General features: G+C 50.3%; 1 protein-coding gene and 1 non-coding gene across 2 annotated transcripts in view; one reads left to right on the plus strand and one right to left on the minus strand.

Moving 5' to 3' along the window:
* Positions 1 to 854: 854 nt before the first annotated feature.
* The window catches only part of fbrsl1 (fibrosin-like 1), a 205,270-nt gene continuing 189,860 nt past the window's right edge, over positions 855 to 16,264 (plus strand). Inside the window, 1 exon segment of the mRNA XM_029829992.1 lies at positions 855 to 2,276. Within this exon segment, the coding sequence (XP_029685852.1) occupies positions 1,974 to 2,276 (303 nt within the window). The 5' untranslated portion in view covers positions 855 to 1,973.
* trnae-cuc (transfer RNA glutamic acid (anticodon CUC)) lies at positions 13,470 to 13,541 on the minus strand. The gene has a single exon. It is a non-coding gene; the product is annotated as a tRNA-Glu (tRNA).

Here is a 16,264-nt window from a genome sequence, read left to right on the forward strand (position 1 = left end):
GTGGTGTGAGGATCTAATATCACACCGTGGCGCCGTGTTTCTCCGGTGTGAACATGTGATGTAATCGCCAGCAAGCCTTTGGTAATTAATTCTTTATTGCTGGATTATCAACATTGATCTTTTCCCCATCCGAGCAGCAAACAGTCAATAATTTCGTGGACGTGCACGACCGCGGCAGCCGTGTTTCCTGCCGATTTAATGGCGCTTTTGAATCATGCGTTCCCCCGGAATGCATCGGCGGTGGCCCCGAGGTCCTGCCATGCATCCAGATCCACAGAACAGCTCATTAGTCCGCTCCCTTACGTCATGTGAGCGCGCTGGATGGACGTGCACTCATAATAGAGCTGGAGTGCGACAGATGTGGCTGTTGCGTTTCCATTTTTGTCACAGTAGATTTTCTGTATTGTGGAGATGGAACAGGACGTGTTTTTCCACAACACAATATCAGCAAAAACAGGCGAATCGCAGCGTATTAGATGTTTTGTTGTGCTGTTTGTTGATGGAAACCAGACGCAGCAGAGGCGCGGCGTGGCCTTCGGAGGATTCCACGGTGGGGCACTGGGAGGGTCGGCCTCGCGGATTCGGGATCAACCCCGCAGCCGCCGCAGGGAGGGTTTGAACGCGCTTTCACAAAGGTTCTGCACAGCCAGAGTGTGAAATGTGAGTTCCCCCTTCGCGTTTGAGCAAGTGAACTCACGTGACCGGGGAAGAGATGACCACACAATGGAGAAGTTGTCAAATCCCAGCGCGCGCGCCCGTGCGCGCACGCCCGACAAAAATGCCAGTAGTGTGCATGATGTCACAGCAGACTAAAACAGCGTGTGACAAAGTGTGTCAAACAGCGAGGAGCGAGTCCTCGCCACCCCCAGCCTGCCTGGCGCACAGTGAACCAGAGGTGGCGGAAATACGTCAGTGATGTGGGCTCTGTGGAGCTCGGCTGTGTCTTAATTTCGGATGAAGGGGAATTAGAGGGAGGGAGAGGAGATTTTAATCACTCCTGTCGCTTTAAGGACACTTATCAAAGCCTTCTTATGCGAACAGAAAATAGCACGAAGCGCGGATCAGGCGAGGGACGCTGCTGGAGTGGATTTATGGGCAAACTCAACATGATCTAAACTGGAATAGACCGCTTCGCTTCGCCGCCTCATGGAGTTTGGTTCCGCACTGGATGCTTGTCCTGTTCGGCTGGTTCGGATCCTTTAGGGAAATATTGCGCACAAGTAGACTTCCCTGACCCCTGAAGCGCACGGCTCTGGAATTATGCCTTAAAACTCGGACGGGATTACACACTCCTCTGACCGCCGCAGTCGACACTTTATCGCCAGGCGCCGCGTCTTTTCGGACGGATAGTTCCCCCGATTCTCCGGTTTGACACCCTCGGATCATGGATCGGGCTGGTGGAAAACAACAACGGGCAGCGACATGATTGCTCTGCGCCGGCTGCGGTGAGCTGCGGGCTCCGGCTGCGACGCTGCGTGTTATTATTCCGATGCAACAAAAGTTGCGAAGCGGCTGGAATGCGTTTTTCTGCAACTATTTGGCCGTTTTGCACCTGCTTTAACGGGAACCGCGTCGACGCGGCGCGGATTCGTGACCGATCCCAGCGTGCGGATCCGCTCCCCGCCGCCTGAGTGGGATACTTGAACATTTGCTTATCGCGGTGGAGATTGGAGAGGTTTGTACTCAAGGTCATTGAGTGTTTTAAGGCTGTAATAGCGGTGGTATTTACGCGCACGCAGTGCTATCGCGTTATAGCGCAGCCTGTAATTCTCCTCAGTCCACCAGTGTGTGTGCGTGTGCGTGCGTGCGTGCGTGTGTGTTATTACGCGGTGCAGCGAGCGTCCATCAGAGCGCCCACCGTGTGGAGTTATTTATTTATTTATTTATTTTTTTGTATCTATTTTTCTTTTTTTCTTTTTTTTTTTTTTTTGGTGCCAATCTGAATTTTGACACTGCAAGCTTCCTCTGACATCATGGATGGGAAACTGAAGCAGGGTCGGAGATGCCGGACCAAGCGGGAGCGGGTGCGCAGGTTGCGTGAGGCAGGAAGCAGAGACGTCCGCAGCCCCGACCCCAACTCCTCCTGCTCGGACAGGGAGGGACACAGTCCAGGGAGGGACGCCGCCTCCCTGGCCGGTAAGAAGGCGCCGCACCCCGCCGCCGCCGCCAGAGCGCCGCGTCCCCCCCGACGGAAGAGACGGGAGTCCAGCTCGCAGGAGGAGGACATCATTGATGGATTTGCTATTGCCAGTTTCATCAGCCTGGACCGCCTGGAGGTGAGGAGGAGCTGCTTCTTTACCTGTTCATAGAGCTAATGTACTGTATATCCGCCTGTGCTGCGTTCAAGTGCTGCTCAAAGTCCTCCTTCATTCACTGAGGTTCTGGTGCAAGTGTCTGATCAGAGGCACCCAGGCTCAAGGTGTCCATGATCAAACCTGTGATGTGGTTCTGCATGTTGACAGCTTCCTGTTCCTGGTTCCTGGAGTGTGTGTGTGTATGTGTGTGTGGAGTCCTTGATGTGAGGGCGTCTGGAGATCCGCCGCAGCACTCGGCTGTGTTTGCGGAGTGTATTACAAGTGCGAGGCTGTGCCGTTGAGATCTTGCAGGAATTACTGGCGGCGTTTGGCGCGTCGAGGAAAAACAGACAGGTGCTGCCGTGTCACCGGCGCGGCGTTGACATTCCGCTCTTTGATAAGCTGCCGTTTGCCCCGTTCGTCTGTCAGAGGTTGATAGAACATGTGCTGATACCTCTGCTTCTGCGGCAGGCCCGATGTCAGCGGCGTGATCCCGGGAAAGGCGTCCTCCTGCCACGGCCTCTTATCTCCTTCATTTCATTACCCTCTAAATGACAAACAAAACATTGTTCTTCTGGGACTTCCTGTTTTTATAGCTGAGGTCTTCCTGCCTTTAAACGCTCTCATAAACACGGCCATGCGCCCGCCGACGTCTGTGTTGTTTGGGGGTGACGACCTCGTCGGAAGCTGGATGGATCATTACCCGGGACGACTCATTCCAGCGGCAGCCTCCCGTGCAGGCTCAGCGTTAATCAGTCGTGATTGACTCCCGCCTCCTACGCTGTAACGGCTGAAAGCGGGCTTCGCCGCAAAACAGCCTGCGAAACCAGTCGGGCAATCCCGTAGACAGCCGGGAGGTCAGTCTGTCATCTGTTAACAGCTCTTACCTGCCCGGGTCGCCGCGACATAATGCTATTCCACTTAGCCGAGCCCTCCGTGGCGCTCACGGAGGATTTGGAAGCGCGGGAAAGGGCGTCACGGTGAAGTATGCAGGAAGGCCGACCGTGTAAACTGCTGCGGTGTTGTGAGGAGCGTGACAGGTCGCACTTCTGGGGATGGGGGGGGGGTCATTATGTACCCGCGGTGGAGGAACAGTGGAAAACTGATGTGCAATTTCAAGGATAGCTGGAATAACCGTCGCACCTGATCACATCTGGATGGGATCTGGTGGCGTTCGGTCCCCCGGGTCTCCGTGGATGCTTCACGTGACCTCACGGCTCCCAGGTGGCAGCGCCCCCCCCCCCCCGCTCTGCCCTCCCGACTTGCAGGAACGACGCCGCCATCCTGTAAATTTGCCGCCGCTGCCAGGCCGAAAAAAAACGTTAGCGAAACGCCACCTTTTTACGTGAGGGACGACCGTTTCTGTTCTGAGGCGGGGGGAGACATGGTCCACACAGCAGCTTCTGTTTGAATGCAGTGCAAATGAGGCATGATCCGGCTCCGTGTGCGCGGGCGCTCACGTGCAGGATACGGGCTGGTAATTGGTGTGATTTGCATGCAAATGGTCTGCACTTATTAAATGAATGTTGGAGGATCTGGTACAAATAGACGAGGGGGCGGGCACACGTGTCTTTTCTTTTCCCTCCTGTGCTTTGTCTTGTGATTTACCGGCTGCGTGCACGTTTCATTTCCTCAGTCGCGCCGTGTGTTTTCCACAGTGTATGTGTAAAAGGTGTGCCTTCAGGAAACTCCGGTCCCGACTCGCCCTGTCGCCTATTTACAGTATGCTCGAGTCATTGTGTGCCTGCGCTAATTGCTCATCAATTATGAGGAGGAGACGGCGGCGTGGGCCAGGAAGAGGCCCTGACCTATTGCATCATGCTCTGGACGGCCTCGCTCGAGCCCGATTCAAGCTAGGGAGCACGGTGGCGTGCAGACAGGCAAACGTCCAGTGTTGGCGTCCCATCCTCCAGCCCACATGGCTAACACGCTAATGTTTACTCGAACTTGTGCCTTTTAATCTGCAGCTAATCCCTTTCAGGCACTTCATGATGAACAAGTTTTCTAAAATCCCCGTCACCTTCCGGGTGGCTGCCGCTGCCGCTCAGAGGTGATCCCTCAACATCATTTTCTGACTCTCATCACAAGTTGGTGCCGTTGATATTCCAGCTCCACGCTGCTGGGATCAGGAAGCTTAAGCTGCACGGCGGTCCCAGTTGATCCCGTAACCTCGCCCACTATGGCAAAAGCAATTTGTAGCCACGGCTTGTCTTTATTTTCTTTTGAACCCCCCCATTGCTCATTTGCCCAAAGCTACTGTCCGAACACATCTGCGCAGATGTTGGAGGGCGATTGTCGGCACCCCTGGAAATGTCTCTTCTCTTCGCTTCCAGATTTTCACCTGACAAACGTTCTGGAAAAACAATTACCTCCAGTGGCCTAATCCCACCCAACCGGTGCGCATGTGGTAAAACGACACAATTATCCGTCTGTCGCAGCATTAATAAGACGTTTGATTCGCTCCATTTGCTGTGTGAGTAATGCCGGAGTGGCAAATCCCCCCTTTATTAATCCACAATCCCTCTGTTCATCTGCTCTAATGTGAATTTCCGCATTTGTTTGGCTTTTTCATTCCACACGTGAGTTTGAACATTCCCTCACATGGAGATTTCCAGCATGTCCGGTTGATTCGGTGATGCTACAACAGTAAAGGTCAGCCAGAAACGGGCGTCGCGTGTCCAGAAGCCCCCGGCTGAGCTCTGGACTTCCAGTAGAAATTTCCAAATCCGATGCTCTGTAAATGCAGCCTGCGACCCGGGCGGAGGGAGGTGGCAGCCAGCGAAGCTACGAGTCGCTTCTCCACTTTCCCCGCTCATATTTTCCCAGCTGCAGCATGGAGGGACGCCAACCACATTCCCGGCAGAAGTATGTGTTTTTGTTTTTCATGGAGGCTGTAAAGCCGAGCGTCGCGTTCCCCGCCTAAAATAACCGCGGCCGCCTCTCTGCAGCGCCACTCGCTCCTCTTTGGCGCTCCTTTGTGCAGGTGACTCTGTCGAGTGATGGCGTTGTAATCGGAACGTTGCGCCTCTTTGCATTTTCCTGTCAGATATAGCTTATAATGAACAGAGCGGGACCGAGGGAGAGCTGACGCGGCTAATGTTGGCTTTGATGTCTTTCAAGCGTGCAGATGTGCTCCATTTGAACTGGACGGAACCGTAATCCTCCCTAATTTCTCGTAAAAACGGCGAGGAAATGCTAAACGTCTGCGCCATCCGTTGTGCAAGGCGGTGTGCAAATGCAAAATTCCCCCGTTCCAGAAGTTCAGTGCGGCAAGCTGAGACGCTACGAGATAAAGCGTTTTTTTCACGTGATCGGCGGTTTTTCAAGCGCTGACACGACCAGCAAGTCCGAACTGGAAGAAGAGATGGTGTTTGTCACGGGGAGGCAGCGGAAGTGTCTGCCTTGTTCCCCATCCCGACGCCGATAGCGTCCGTGTGCTGCCCCGCTGTGATTAACCAGGCGGCCCCTCGAGGTTCTGCTGCTGTTCTGAGTCCTGGTCGCGTTCTCCAGCCAACGACCACTGATATGGAGGTTCTAGCTGAGGTTCTTGTAGCTAAGAAGTAGTGTTGCTTCAAACCCGATTACCAACCAGTATAAGAGTCTGATCTTAAGAGTTTACTAAATTCCTGCTAACAGTATGGCTGCTAACGCTAACACGCTAACAGAGCTCCGACTTTTGTTGTGGTGTTCCAGAACGCGCGCAGCACGTATATCTGTTTCCTGTCGTGCCGTCTCCCATCCTCCTGTTTCGTTGTTTTCGTTGCTCTGAATGACAGGATGTAATTACGCCGTGATTAAGATGCCGACTCCGCGGCAGATTAGGAGCGGCGCTGCTCGCCGCTTCTCTGCGGTAATCACGCCACCGCTGACTCGTCTGCGCCTCTTCACACTCTGGATTACAGAAGTGTGCTGTTGAACACATTTAAGAAAGGATCTTTCCTCTAAGCAGTTTGAGCAAAAGATAATCTTTGGATTCAGCGTTCTAGTCATCATCTTTGTCGCTTCCCAGCTCTGTGATTCTGGTGGATAAATAACGGCGCACTTGGCCGCAGACAAGGCCTGTGGAGGATTTACAATAAAAATAGGGAAACCTAAATAGAGAGGGCACCCTTTAAGTGGCTCATTAAGTAATGGCTGTTTTCCTTTTCAGCTGCGTCCTTCACTGACGGCGAGCTCTGAATGCCTGGCTTCCTTCAACCGTCACATCACTCCAAATGCTTTTCAGGCTTTTGATGAAGTAGAGCGTAGGTCATTTTTTCCAGCCTTGCAAGACTCATTTAATGTAAAGGTCCGCCGACTAAAGGTCTGTCGACTTATTGAGTCGTGTACACGACGGGGAAAGTAATAACTCTGCTTTTAACAATCCTCCACTCAAACCAAAGTGAAAACTTCACAATAAACGGCTCCGCTTCGCGTGATGTTTAAAAAGCTGCGTTGGCTTTGCCAAATGATTTTCCCAGCCAGGAAAGGCTCCAACCAGGCAGCAGTTGTGCGGAATACTCTGCCTCTTCCCATTTAGTTTTATTAGCCTTTCCAAATTAGGCTTCCTCAAAGTTAGAAAAAATGGTGTTTAATTATGGAAATGACACTAATTTTGCAAGTGCCACGTGTGTTTCGCTTCTGTCTGACCGACACACTTAGCAAACGGAAAGATATTCAACTTTTTAATGAACTCGGCGGAACTAATATTTGCTAGCATAACGGTGGCGCAGCGGCTAACAGAGACAGAACGGGATTTTTAGATGAGACGGTTCGTTACAACTTTGACACTGTGGCGCAATGATTGGGATAATATGAACTCAGATTCTCCGTTATTACAATAATTATCAGGACATCAAACAGCTGCAGTGAATTCTTTAACTTTATCAAGATAATTATAAAATGGGAAGGGAAGAATAACAACAGTATTCGGAGCACAAAAATCTATTTGAATTTGTAAATATTAAGCGGTGAAATACACAGTCTGAATTGTTCAAATACCATTTTTGTCACAGAGTGCACAGAATTGTTTATTCATGCTCGGATGAAGCGGCGTCCCCATAGAGTTCCGCTAATTGGACCATTTGCTGCCTTTGCAGTGATCATCGCATGTTGTTTTACAAAGTCGGTCACTTGAATTCAACACCAAAGGACATCTGAGATGCTCCAGGATGCAGCATTTAACTCTTTTCCAGACTTCAGTTAATGTAATGTTAAATCTGTGAGGGCCAAGGGGCTAATTTAGCATGATAGCTTTGCCCAGATTAGCGTTGGGCAAACATGGGCAGGAATTTCCGGCGCGGCTGCATTTTAAAGGCAGGAATCATGCAGCCCTGACAGCACAGTCCTGCTGCATGTTTTCTTAATAGATAGCTCTTAGTGTGAAAGCAATTAGCACTAACAGTTGTTGACACGGCCTTCTGTTAGCGACACTCGCTACCAACACCAGCTCTGAGGGGAATAGTCTTTACAGGCCAAGCAATAATTGCTCAGCACTCAGCTCCCAGGCTGGAGATCCGGTGATGTTTTAGCTCACTTTATTACAGCTTCATTGTTTGTCACTGCCTTAATTGTTTTTGCGGCATTTAGCCTTTTCCTCGGGTTTTATGTGGCGGGTGAAGGCAAAGCCAAATAAGGGCTGAGGTTTTTTTTTAATGTGATGGCTTTGGCAACAGTAGAGCTGACTGAGGCCAAGATAATGGAGCTTAGATAAGAGAGCGCTTATGCAACCTGGAATTTCTCTCACTCCCGCTCGCTGCCACGGCTGCTCCTTTTATTTGCTGGGTGACATCTGCCAGACAACTGCAGCACACTCGGCGCAGTTTAAGGTCGGAACGGAGCAACTCGCACACCTTCCGTGTTTGTTTTGCAGCACTGAACCGTGATAATAACCGTATCATTCCACAACTTAGCTCCTAATATCCTTTAGAACTTGACCTTTAGAGGAATCCGTGATATTAAAGCACTTTAGTTTGTAAGGCGAGAGTCCCTTAATGCTTTTAATGCTCTGCAAAATTGCATTTAAGTGAAGAGCGAACTGTATTTAAGCACTATAAATCTAGAGGAGACAGCTGATGGAGGTAATCACTCAGTTTTCCTGAACTCAATCACTCCAGAAAAGATATTTCCCCTTCATTCATTTCTGTGATTGGCTCATTAATTTGCAGAGTCGTCACATTGTACTAAATACAGCAAATGTAACGACTCGTTAGTGTTCTTAGCTGATGGATCATGTTTGGAGATTCAGTGGAGCGAAAAATACGAACCACGGCCTGATCTCCTGATCACTCGGTGTTTGGAGTCGCTGTTGCAGATCCGAGCTCCGCTGATGATGCGTTCGAAATCCGACGGGATCCATCCGAAGTGCTGCGGCGTTCCAATCCGAACGCCGTCGTCCTGGCGAGACGAGGCTGACGCAAGTGGCGAAGCCGGCTCCCATCACAGGCTGTCTCCTCCGGGCTCCGGCGCCATCAATCCCAGCCGTCCCGTCCGTCTCCGTGGATCTCTCTGCAGCTTGTTTACGAGCGGGTCAAATGGAATCCGCTCGGTTTTACAGCTCGTCTACGAGGCCGGGGCAGGCACCTTTGAGCCAGGCAGACTTTACCCAGGGCCCGGAGCCCGCTCGTTACAGCCGTGGTGATGATGAGGATGGCCTTGTTTTAGCCTCACACAAGCAGGCAGGCAGGCCGCCCGCCTGTGCTGCCTGTTCATATAAGCAGGCGGTAAATGCTTTTAATAGCTGCTGTAGCGCGACGCTACGAATACCCAACGCCCTTTGAAGCAGAAAACGGCTCAAGTGAGTTATCAGCTTCTAATTAAAAAAAGTTCTTTTTAATGAGGTCGTAATTTTAAGAGAATCTTACAGCTGTTCCTTTGTGGCAGGCTGTTCCATAACTGACCGCCTGGGTAGTTGTGATCCAAGGACAGTAGAGCGTGTGACAGTGTAACGCAAAGGACTCGTTCTTTACAATTAAATCCAATGATTCGGGAACCACATTAAAGCACGACTGTCTGGATTTACTGCCTGCAAAGATAAGAAAACAGTCAGTCAGAGTCAACTCGGGTGGCCGGACCGTACACACTTGTTGTTGTCACACACTTTATGGGGATAAATACCTTCCCTGTCTTAAATTCGGCCTTCCCCAAGGCTAGCTATCAATTCCCTACATGAAGCACTGGCATGAAGCCTGTGTGTGTGTGTGTGTGCGTGTGTGTGTGTGTGTGTGTGTGTGTGGGGGGGGGGGGGGTAGTTTTGCAGCTTCCTGCTTAATTGCTTCCTGGCAGCAGAAGTAAGCTTGTTCTCAGTACATAAATCCTCCTATTTTCATTTATCTGCTCCAGGTGTTGATGAAACAATTCCCCCACTGGATAATCATATTTTCCCTTCCTGCTTGCCAAGATGGGGGGGCAATACCCTCCCCATCCTTTCCCCCTCCCCACTATATTCCCCCCCGTGCACGCCTCTCGGTGTGCGTGTGAATCGCTCTCCTTGGCATTTCAATTTGCACAATAATGCCAGAGGTATGACACGGTTACAGGCTGGAGTGGGCTACACCGGGGAGGAAGGGGTGGTGTTTGGGAAGGGGAGGGGGGGGGGGACATGTGACCACGAGTTAATTCAACCAGAAGTGCCTTTAATTAGTATTAAGTGGGTCAATCAATAAACTAGCAAATGCACTTAAACCCAGAGCGTTCAGCTGTTCTCTGTTGTCAGAAATGGAGAAGCGCTCTAAAACGGGGCCTTAACTTCACCATCTTCTCCCCCTGCTGGCTGATAAAGCCCTGGTTTATGACAGGACGGACAATCTTGCGTTTCTAGTAGCTGCCAGTCATTTTTTAGTAGCCGGTGGCACTCTCCTTATCAGCTGTGAAGCTGATAAATGGAACTGAGGGTCACATACCTCCGGAGGCCTCTTGCAGCCTCTGGAGCTGCAGGCAGGAATGTTAAAACCAAGGCCAGACGCTGTTTCGTCTTTATCATCAAAGCTTCAGCGCGGATCCAGGCGCAGGTGGAGCGTGCTTCCCCGCGGCGCCGCTATTCCTGATATTCAGGGTCCGGGAGTGTTGCTTTGCAACATGTTTGCTGGCAGCAGGGATGGATTCATCCGACCTGTTCCGGACCTTCAGGTTCCCACCACGAGGGCGCTCCAGCAGCCGGATGCACGACCAGAATCTGGCGGCATGAGGGAGCGAATGTGTGTTTTTGGAGGCTGGAGTAGCTGCAGGAGGTTGTTCGTGGTCAGAGGCGCGCTCGTGTTATTTGTCAGGTAGCAGCAGGTCCAGGCGCTCCTTCGTTATTCTTACTGTCAACATTTTCCTACTCGAGTCGTCTCAGGAAACGTAACATTTTGTCGCTGAAGTGGCCGAGATGGGTGGACTCGCGTTGACCTCCCATTAATTGTGTCTGGATTCAGCAGCTGGCTGCGGGAAACCTTTAATCTAATTGGATCCTCGTGTGGCACTTGACTGGATTCCACAGAGTTTAGCTCGCTTTTGTTGCATTTATAGGTTCATTTTTGGATTATCTGACATCGGCGCACGGTTGGGGCAGGACAGGAGGCCCTGGATGAGTCGGGTATGAAGACGTCGTCGGGGTGAAGCGTAACCGCGGTAACGGCTGGTGACGCGTTGCTGCGATGGGCTCCAGTGTTTCGTGCCGCAGCCTTGAGTCGCTTCCCAAACGTTGCTGCGACCTCTTGTTGGAAACTTTGATGAAATGCCCGTTGGAGCAGGTCCGCAAACGGCCAACATGCAGCCTCAGCGGGAGGTTCAAACGGGGTTCCTGCTCTTTCCGAGACAGCGTATGGAAGCGTTTGCAGAGGAAAACCACTGGCTGTGTGCTGAGCCTTCCATAAAACCCCGGCGCTCTTTCACAGCTCTTTAATGAGTTCACTCTCCCTGACATCAGATAATTAGACACATGCAGAAACAAGCCGGGTAAATGTTACCGAGCGCCGTCAATCCTTTAAAAGTAAACACTGCACGCCATTCTTATTGAAGCAGATAATTCTTTATGCGTTATGCATGAAACGTTCCTCTTCGCAGACTCATATCTCTTTGTAATAAAACCCCAGAGAGGCCGAGGCGCTCGGCACATGAAATGATTGCTGGATTTATCAGTTCTGTCCAGCTGTAAACAAGGAAAACTCTCACCGCAGTTCGGAATTGCAAACGGTTTATTGATTCATCAGGCGGCGCGTTAGCTTGCCATCAAATGAGTTGTTCTATTAAACCGAAGATGGAAGCAGCTGGGCGAGTGATTTCAGAGACGGTGCGGATGCGAAACGAGATGTGGCCTCTGCTGTGGTGGAAGCTGCTTTTTTTACTCCCCCGTGTTCGGGGTGGGTCCGAGAGGCAGCCTGTCAGAGTTAATCAGCCGACATGGGCTGGCTAAAAGCAGACATCCTGACTGTAGCACGGCTCTCTCACAAGCACACACGCAGCCTCAGCTCCGTGCTGATGCTCATGCTAAAGGGATGGGGGAGAGCTTGGAACGGATTTCTCTTCCACGGTGGAGCCATTAATGGAGTCTTTGTTAATGGTGATTCTGAGTGAATCTGAATAGAAAGCAATCCTGTGCTGAGAGCGTGAGCTCGGCTTCAATAGAGACGGGGCGCCTGAAGACATTTATTCAGACATGTTGAACTGTTGGTTCGTTCTCGCTGTGTCGGGGTGTTGCTAGTAGAGAAAAGGGAATTGCCTATCCTTTCTCATTTGGCCCTGTAGCCGCAGCACTCATCGGGGTGTAGCGCCGTTATCTGACTCCATCGCAAACTACGGCGAAGCTTTCTGGTAAGTCTAGAAGGTGAAATGAGAGACGCCGATGGATAAATCGTTGCTAACAAGTTTATCTTCCCCGGCAAAGTCGAGACTTGTGGGAAAGGCGGTCTGTTACCGACAATACTTGTGGCATTGACTATGGATATTGTTGCGCCACTAAACAAGCGACCTCATCCGGCTCCAGTTTAGGTGATGCCGATGTGCTGAGGACGCCTTTGTTCCATCTTGAAATTACTCACCGAACTGGAAAAACTGGAGAAAACGGATCTTAATGAGATGCTGGCGCTCCAGGATTTAAGAGCTAATGAGGTAATGCAGGCGGCTCAAAACCATCATTTATCACACGCTGGAGCTTCAAACTTCAGAGGTTGAAATGAGTTGTGTCCTCGACGCCGCTGCTACATAATGGTCCCCGTCAGACGCTGAGTCCCCAGACAAACAAACATCCTGGGCTGTACCTGCTCGCGCCGCGGCTAATCAGACTTTAATTTGCATGCAGGCCGTGCAGGGACAATACTGGCACTATCCAGCCCGCGCTCGTAGAGCCATAACACGGAATCGCCCCCATGCAGGAACATCAGCACAGAAAACAGGTGTGAGCCAGTGGAAAATGCTGGAACAGTGACGGTAATAATAAAAACAATGAGAAGCATCATAATAAAGGCTAGGAGTCACTCTGAGGACAATCAAGCCTCCGCCAGTGCTTTATAATTATGTGTTTATTGTTTATTGCTGAAATAATTTTGGACAAAGGGTAGTTAGGAGGAAATTACACCGAGCTGGGATGTTGTGGATGGTGCGCGGAGTGACACACACCCTGTGCTGTTGTTACTGCTCCAAATAATTAGAATTTACTGGTGTGTTGTGCAGACAGAAGGCCCTCATGCACGAGACGAGTTGTTGGTGTGTTTGCACTACAGAAACGAATGTGATTTTAGCCGTGACGACGCCATTTTAGGGAGTGTTTGAGCTACTAATGTAGCGTAAGGTTTAACCCGCATCACTGGGTATATGAGGGGTTAGCCTCAGCCAGCAGAGAGATGCGATTATGTATTTGAACGTCACCTCAGAAGGTTGTGCGCAGCGCCAAGATGGTGTGTGGAAAGGTGTGTATGCTCTGCAGCCATAGAGGTCAAACTGGTTTAGCCTAAAGCTGCCTCCCAGTTGTAATTTGGTGTCCAGGTTAATTTAATTGATCTGCGAAGACTTGCTTCCTGTTTATCTAGAAGGTGACAAGCCAAAATTAGCAGATCACCTTGTTGAGACTTTAGAGTCCTGGTGTAAATGTACAGGGACGAAGCAGCGCTTCCAGTGAGTCCGGGGATCACTTAAATGTGGAGAAGGCAAAATGAGCTCTTATTATTACCACTGTCCCTCTGCTCATTAGTTAGGAACAATTTCTAAGAGGAGAAGTTGTTCCCTGGCCGGGAATCGAACCCGGGCCGCGGCGGTGAGAGCACCGAATCCTGACCACTAGACCACCAGGGAGACTTCCGGAGAGGTCACAGTTGTTTTGATGCATCTCAACCCGTTGAGCGTTGGGTTCTGGGTAATTGAAGGCTTCGCTTGTGGCCGTGGCCCTCTCTCACAACTGAGATATCTTTATCACAATCATGTCATTATCGCACCTCTTCCATCACCGCGACACCTTGAACGTTGCCGTTCCTGCCGGCGTTGCTTTTGTCTCCGACAGTCTGGAGCCCTGTCAGAACTCGTTTAGCATGGGAACGGTTTGCACAAGCATGCTGGTAATGTGGGCTTGTGGTTTTAGCGGTTGAGCTTGTGACAAGCTCGTGTCTGATTGACTGATAATCCTCACTTAGAGAGGAGCCGGGTCATTGAATACCTACTACAAACCTATGTTGTTGTTTTTTTGCTCCAGCCTTTGTTGCTTTGAAAGAAGTGTTTATGGATCATTTTGGTGATTTACCATAAACACACATCCACACACTTCCTGTAATATGGCTGCACATTTGAGAGTCCTCTCAGTGTTGCTTTACAATCTGGATGTAGTAAATACAACATATTTCTAGCAAATAAAACCGAGCTTTTGGCTTTGCTTCCCAGGATCTGAAACACTTATGTCATCAGTATTGATCAATCTCAGGAAAAGTCTGCGCTTGAAACGCACTAATGGTTCGCTGGCTCGGTGGATCTGAAACTATAATTAAAAGCATAAACATGAACGGTTGTGTTGACGTGACACATTTTGCGCGGCGGCCTGATAGATTTTTCCGTGCAGTTGATAAGTAGCAGACGATGACCTAATCAATCACCGCTGGCTAGGTTTGATTTTTCATTTTCCTTTTCCAGTTGTGCTCTCGCGTCACGCTTTGCAGGTTGTGCACCGAGATTACGGCTTTGATCGCGGATTGGGAAACGGGTTTTCGGGCAGCGTTCGACAGTGGAGCTTTACGAGTCAAAGATGTCGTAATGCGGGGAAATTGCGTTATAAAACCAATGCGGCCCTTGTTTTTTACACGCGCAGCAATATTTTCTCTCATTAAAGTGCTGCTGGTACTTGACAGCAGTAAGTTTGCTTTGCTAATTGATGGTTGTTGGTCGGTTGCCATGGAGACAGCGCTCCCTTTTCCCCTGCCGGGGCTCGTAACTCGCTGGGCCTAAATGACGAAACGTGTTCTTGTTTTGAGGTGCTGGTGGGAGACGGTTTGTGAAGGTTTGTGCTCTCATAAGTGTCATTTGTTTAGGAAAGAAAGCTGCTTAACGCATCTTTTTACACGGGCAAAGTCCTTGGACGGCTTCTTTTGCAGCATGAACAAAGCGATACTGACTCAATGCCGACTAAATGCCTTTGAATTATGATACTCTTGTGAGTTAAGCTGGTGAAAACTGCAGAGACATCCAAACATTAAAGCTAATTTAGCCTGAATAAAGTGGATTTGAGGAGGATTTTTAGGCCTTTTTGCTTCAGCGATGTCATTGACGAGTTCGCATCAAGGGCCGCTCCGTTTCCATTTTCATGCTGCTGGAACCCCACAGGCCCCCCTCTTCACGTTCTCCCTGTACTCTCTCGCTCTCCCATCTTGCATTCCTCCCTCGAGCGTCCTTGTCACAGTCAGCTGATGCTACGGAGAAAAGAGCCGAGGTCAATAGTTTGTCTCCTTGCTTTATAAATAATGCGAGTCAGAGGCTGACAGAACCAGTTTGGATGGCGGGCGGGATAAAAGGACCAGAGCCTTTTCTTTACGACGGCTGTACCTTTGCACGCCGGCGTGATTTGTTTAATCTAGGTGACAAATTGTTGTTTGACCTTGTCGCTGTGTTTATCCATTTGCTGATGTGTAGGAGAGTTTTATCTCTCTCTCAGTGTTTCGCCATCTCTCCGTTGCTGTTTTAGCTGAGCTAGGACGTGTTTTCTTGTCAGAGAACCATGTAATCGTATTACCCTCCACATGTGTTTTGGTTTGGAAAATCAAAGTGTGTGCATGTGTGCGTGCTCGTGTGCGTGTGTGTGTGTGAGTGCTGCCGAAATTCCAGTGCGGCAGGATTACACAACCGATAGCATTAAAGTACGCTCGCCTATGCTAACGTTTACTCTTTCCCTCATTCGTGCGCTGACACGTCTGCAGGTGTTGTTGATGCAAGCTGGGGGGTGTTGGTGGAGGGGGTGGAGGTGTCTGTGAAGGATTTTGGATGTCACAGTCGCACGTTGCTGCAGACACGGCCCAGGACAGTCGTGCTGTGCTGCAACAGCTCAGGGGAGGGGGAGTGCAGGAGGGAGTGTGTGTATGTGTGTGTGGGGGGGGAGGAGATTTCCTGTGCTGCCCACACCGCTCGGGGTGAACGCCAGTGTCAAGCGTTGGGTTACAGCCCAGCACATTCAGCAGCAGCAGCACTGATTCCCACTTTTGCTTTGTCTCCTGAACGTGAAGCCGTACCTTTACACTCATGCACACGTGAGACATCACAACAGCTTTGATGAGTCATTGATAATGCTGCTCTAAAGGAAAACGGTGTGCGTAGTTGGTCAATTTCCTGAGAAATACACCTGACTAATGGTTCTTTAAAACTGGAAACTTGATACTAGAGAAGAAGACAGATTTTATTCTCATCAAAGAACAAGCAGCTGCTGCCCTGATGTTCCTGAGCTCAGCCAGTGGGACTGAAACATCTGCATCTGCACCAAAAGTGCCGTCTGCTGCAGTGCTGGTGTACCAGAGCCAGTCTAGGATGCTGTAAACGCGCCACCG

The sequence above is a fragment of the Takifugu rubripes genome, chromosome 21, assembly GCF_901000725.2.
Source record: "Takifugu rubripes chromosome 21, fTakRub1.2, whole genome shotgun sequence".
NCBI lineage: Eukaryota > Metazoa > Chordata > Actinopteri > Tetraodontiformes > Tetraodontidae > Takifugu > Takifugu rubripes.